The 6,011-nt window shown below is 33.4% G+C and overlaps 1 protein-coding gene across 1 annotated transcript; it reads right to left on the reverse strand.

Annotated features, from left to right (window-relative positions):
• Positions 1–932: 932 nt before the first annotated feature.
• LOC308691259 (transmembrane protein 233) lies at positions 933–5,103 on the reverse strand. The gene is made up of 3 exons (XM_081366304.1): positions 4,636–5,103; positions 3,556–3,690; positions 933–2,818 (listed from the first exon to the last, which is right to left on the reverse strand). Exons 1-3 carry the CDS (start codon positions 4,819–4,821, stop codon positions 2,807–2,809), a joined length of 333 nt encoding a protein of 110 aa, XP_081222430.1. The 5' UTR covers positions 4,822–5,103; the 3' UTR covers positions 933–2,806.
• Positions 5,104–6,011: the final 908 nt, after the last annotated feature.

A 6,011-nucleotide genomic window follows, 5' to 3' on the forward strand; every position in this document is an offset into this window, starting at 1 on the left:
TCAGGATGGACCCTGCAACACACAATATAACAATATAATGTATTTATTTATTTTAGTTTGATTAACGTTTGGCAAGGTCATGCGTTTGATTCCTCGAGAATGCATTAATGTATACCTTGAATGCAGTGTATGCATTCAAATATATGCAATGCGATGTTTTGCCAGATGCATAAATGTAAATCATTTGAAACACTTTGCTGGTCAGGAAGAGGTCTGGCAGTTGTAAAGATATCAGGTATCTTTGTGTGTGTTTACTGAAGGATGAAAAGGAAACATCCATCTGTCCATCTAAAGAACACCTGCATCATCAGGCGGCCTTCTCACAACGTGCCATTTGACCCCAGGGTTGTTCAACTGGATCATGTTGCTCGGCCCTCAAGGCAAATGCACATGAGAAGCTGAGATGATTATTAGTCGTTTGCTGACAGCAGCTGGTAAAAGCCGACCTTTCTTCTGCTCCGGCTTTTTGACTTCCAAACACGCCAATTCTACACTCTTGGAAAAAAACGTTCTATTTAGAATCTTAAAGGGGTTTTAAAGGCGCTTCATAGAACATTTTAGGGGTTTCTAATGGGATCAATACAATTTTATGAATTAAGCATGCAGCTCTTAAACAACTTTATCACCTGATAATCAGTTAAACATGAAAGTATCATGCAACACTTTAAGACATTTCTGCTTATATAGAACCTTTTTGGCATCTTTGAAATTGAGTCAAGACCAAGAGGGTTCTAGAACATCACTGAACCTTTTTAGGGGTTTCTAATGGGATACATTACATTTTATGAACTAAGCAGCTCGTAAACAACTTTATCACTAGAAAAAATGTAGAAATAACCTGTTAAACATGAAAGTATTATACAACAATTTAAGACATTTCTCCTTATATAAACCTTTTTGGCATCTTTGAAATTGAGTCAAGACCCAGAGGGTTCTAGAACATCATTGAACCTTTTTTTTATTTTTACATTTTACATGTGTTACATGAAATAAAAAAGCAACCAGACCAAATGTAGTGGGAAAAAAAGAAAGTAGGATTTACTTCAAAACAACTTTCCTCCCCGAAATTGCAAGCAAATATCACAAATAATTGCAAAGAAACAGCAGGCAACACTTGAAATTTTTGAAGTAGAAAGACTGAAATAGTATTGTCTTGCAAAATGTACTCCAATAATCTGTTTTATTTACAACTTTGAAAAATCATTATGTACAGTCAGAAATCAGTGATAGTTTTTATTGTACTCAGTTTATTTAATTTAAGACTTAATTGTCATGAAAATAGTGTCACTGTTAATTATTAATCCTGATATTAAGAATAAAAACATATCATCTGATGAGTGTTCGACTCATGTTTACTGGGCTGAGGTGTTTCCGTGTGAGCGAGATCTTGTGGAGCGTCGGGACCAGCTCGTGTTTTTCAGCACAGTGCTGATCCAGCTATCCCGTGTCATGTGACCCCGCTGGCCAGGACACACTGGATAACAAGAGGCCCCCTGACACCGCCGTGGGATCGAGACCCAACACTATATATAGCACGAATGAGCGCTGAAGGGACATATCCAAATACATCATCTCTCTGGCCTGAAGATTAAAGGGGGTCGGGGAGGGAGAAAAATTAATGAGCTTTAATCTCAATATCATCCTATCATTTCCAGTTTACCTATATCTTATTTGGTCTATAAAGTATAATTATAACTTTAAAAGTCAATGTGAAACCTCATTTTACTTCCATAATCTTATGTGTTTCTGAGTAAAATTAAGTTTAAAAAATATATATATGATTGGATTTTTGAAAAGTGATGAATGGATTGGCTAATAGAAGAGCAAGTTAAATGACATAAATATGGTTTTATTCAAATTTAATTGTAACTTTTGGAAATTTCTTGTTCAATTGTATTTACACATTCATACTATATAGAACATTCTTTTTTAGCTTTCACAAAGAAAGTACTACTTTATTATTATTATTATTGTTGTTATTATGATTACTCAATGTTGGGGCGGGAAAATATTAGTTAGTTTTGCAGTTCCATTCGGTGACGCTATTGACGCTATTTCAACTTTAAAGCCTTTAAAAACACATTGAGCTACTTGTATGAATGATGCTTTAGAAATGCAGTTCATTATTTAATTAGGACAAGTTCATCAAAACATTTCATTCCAAATTAGTGTCCTTTGAATTTGTAAAACATTTGACAACACATAAATACATAATCGCTATTTAAAAAAAGAAAAGAAAACTCCAAAAGTTGTTATAAAAATTAAGACCTTTATCATTGTTTTCATGATCTACTTGCAGAGGAAAACACTAAGCACCAAAAATGATTAATATTTACATTATTTAGTATGTCCATGTCCAGTGATTAGTTTTATAGGACCTGTTAAGACTGTAATCGGTGTGATGTGTTCTAATGATATTTACTGCTTAGTGTCATTATTAACCATTTTTTGCAGAGACATTCAGCCCTGAAATCTTTAGTTATATATTTCAATAGCACAAAAATGATTTCGAAAAAGAATAGACATGCATAGGTTACAAAATTATGTACATATTCAGCATGTGCGTGGATGCATTGCATTAAGTGATTTGAAGGTGCTTACACTGAACGTGATTGTCTGTAAAACATTGCTTTTTAAACTTTTTTTTCAAGCCCTGCCATCTACCTCTCTCTCTGATATTGTATAATGTCCATGCAGACGGAGGAGAACTGATGTGAGTCTGAATCTGTCCTGGTCTTGTGTTCAGTTCATCGAACGCACTGACCCAGTGGACGTCCTTCCTCCACAGGACAGCAAATCCGTCATCTTAAACATTTTTCTAAAGAGTAAAAAAATAATGATTTTTTAAATCCGTTACTATAGCATACATGTTCATTCTGTTACATTTAAAAAATTGGGCTGTCAAGTGATTACAATTTTTAATCTACTTAATTACATGAATTAATTGCACATCAAACTTCAATGAGAAAATACAATATATATATATGAAGAGTTCAGATGCAAAAGCCTCTAAGTGCCATCTGAAATTTTCTTCTAGAATGATCTTTTTTATAAAGCTTGTATATTTAAGTTCAGTAATTTCACTTAAATGACAATTAATAGGTAATTTGCATTGCAATTTACGTGAAATTATTGAACTTAAATATACGAGCTTGATAAAAATTATCATTCTAGAAGAAAATGTCAGATGGCACTTAGGCTTTTGCATCTGAACTCTTCATATATATATATATATATATATATATATATATATATATATATATATATATATATATATATATATATTACACATACACTTTTAGGCTTCAGCGGCCATGAGGGTGAGTTAATAATTATATAAGTTTTGGGTGAACTATACTTTTAATGTTTTTTTTATAAATAAGGAAATATGGGGAAAAAAATCATATCATAATTTTTTATGAAATCTAACTATGGAATATATGGAATATAACTAATATATATATTAGTATAAATATAAATACAAAAGATGAGATGTGATTAATGGATTTGACAGCAGTATATGTAAGAGTGTGTGTAGTATTAACAGTATTTTACCGTGCTGAAATGCACAGCGCAGAAGATGGTGATGATGAGGATGCCGATGATGATGGAGGCGATCGACACGTAGAGCGCCATCCTCCCTAAACGCCTGGAACCATCATAATCTCCCTGATCATAACTGTTTCTGGACTATAAAAGAGAGAACATACATTACAATTGACAGAAGTTTTTCTCTTTGTGATTTGTATGTTTTTAAATTTGCTTCCTCATCCAGTCAAACTAACAGCTGAAAAAAACAAATGATCCTAATTCTAGTTTTTAGTTTCACATAGTTTACTACATTTTACTTGATAATATGTGAATATTATTATTATTGATAATAAACATTCAAACTGGAAAAACAAAACTACAGCCTCTTCTTTAGAAAACCTGGCCTAACACTTACATCTCTGTGATATTCTGCTCTCTAGATATGGGTGGGCCTTTTTAAATAAAAATATTTGGGATATTTAGTTCCTCTGCTAGGTTACAATCGTCTGATTGCTTAAACAAGTAATCAACAAGCAAACTGATCCTCAACAAATGTACAAGTTTAACATTTAGTTTCATATTTAGAGTCAAAAACAGAATATTTAGTCCAATAATCTGTTTTATTTACAAATTTGAAAAATCATAATGTACAGTCAGAAATCATAATGATAGTTTTTATTGTACTCAATTTAATTTAATTATTGTAATGCTAAAAAACAGACTTAATTGTCATGAAAATAGTGTTACGTTTATTTGCTGTTAATTATTAATCCTAATATTAAGAATAAAAACATATAATCTAATTCATATTTAGAATATATTTAGAGTCATTACTGATCAAGTATGATCAATAATGATAGTAATACTTGACACTAACCGAACGATCAATATAAAAAAGTTGCTGCAATACATTTTTAAGTACAATCAACTTGGATGATTGAGTCATTTCAACTTAAATTACATTAAACTGGCTTATAAAATGAGTTGAATCTTGTATAACTTATAACACAACGTTGAAAATGTCTTATTTTGATGAGTTGAAGCAATGTAAAACGTGTTGTCATAACTTATCGATGGTGCAATATGAGTCGGGCGGGAACTCACCATGACGGAGAACACCAGGGCTAAGATGTTGACGGGGTAAGCAGGACAGAAGCAGGTGAGGATGGTCAGGACCAGGTAATTTCGTAGAGGAGGTCGTGGGGTCGTAGGACCGAACCAGTGGTGATACAAATCCATACTCCCGTTCAGAGAGCCTTTCACATCCGTCTGTGAGCCGGCCGGAGCCATGACGGCAGGCCAACACTCCTGATAACGGGCTAATGTCCACCAAAAAATGACTTTTAGAGAGAAAGCAGTTAAAAACAGAGTTAACAGACAGGAATAAATCCAGCAGAGCTGTGTGGGCTGGCAGGAATCAAGATGAAATGAGGAGTGTTTTCGGTGGGAGGGTGTTTGGGCAAGAAGAACCTGTGAGTAATGGGATCGCAGGGGGAGATGAGACAAAAATATGGACGACACTTTCCCATGGACTGATTCCAAGTCAGCCAAATTTGTGTGTAGCCTATGTTATTCTCTGATTTTACCAGGACCAGCACCAGGACGGTCTCGTCAAACTAAACTAATAATAGGGTCAAATGCAGAAATGGTGATGAAACTGGTGTGTGTGTGTGTGCATTTCCACATGGGTGGGCGTGCGGTATTGGGGTCACAGGGTATCAGGTGTGTGTTGTGGGACAGAGATGGACATATCAGAGCAGGAGGGAGCAGGTCAAACACGTCTGTTCCCATGCCTCGAAATTTTGGATGGCGTCTCACTTGTTTGCTTATGACGAACTGGAATGCGGCAAGCTTCACGGACAGCGACTTGAGCTGAGACTGACAACGCTGAGTGTTTAGATCATCTGATAGTTATGAAATGGTTGAAATCTACTGTGAATGTTAAATGTTGCAAACCAGCTGAGAAACCACACACATTTTTGGCAATGTGAAATATCTACATTTCTATTTTTCATTGAAAATGAGTACACCACAAACACCATAAAAATGTGGTATGAAACATATTCAGAATTTTAGTGCTTTATTGTATAAAGCAATATGTATTCCAAAAGCTATAGAAGTTGAATATTCACAACAAATGTTAAAGATGTTTATAATTTATAGAGTAGAACTCAAAGGTTTGGACACTAATTATTTATTTAAGAAATGGAATTGAACTAGTAGTTTGGGAAAAGCAGCCAACATTTTATTAATAATTCCTTAATTATTAAAATAATTCCTTAATTATAATTAACTAATATTTGAAAATAATAATTATAATAGTTAAATATATATATTTAACTAAATAAAAAAAAAAACAAATATATATATATATTATAACTTTACTAATATTCTAAAATAACATATATATTAATTGTGGCTGTGTGTGAACACATTTTTGTTCATGTTCTGTTAATATCACAACCTAAATGTATTTTTAA

Source organism: Scardinius erythrophthalmus, assembly GCF_964197995.2.
Source record: "Scardinius erythrophthalmus genome assembly, chromosome: 5".
NCBI classification, from domain to species: domain Eukaryota; kingdom Metazoa; phylum Chordata; class Actinopteri; order Cypriniformes; family Leuciscidae; genus Scardinius; species Scardinius erythrophthalmus.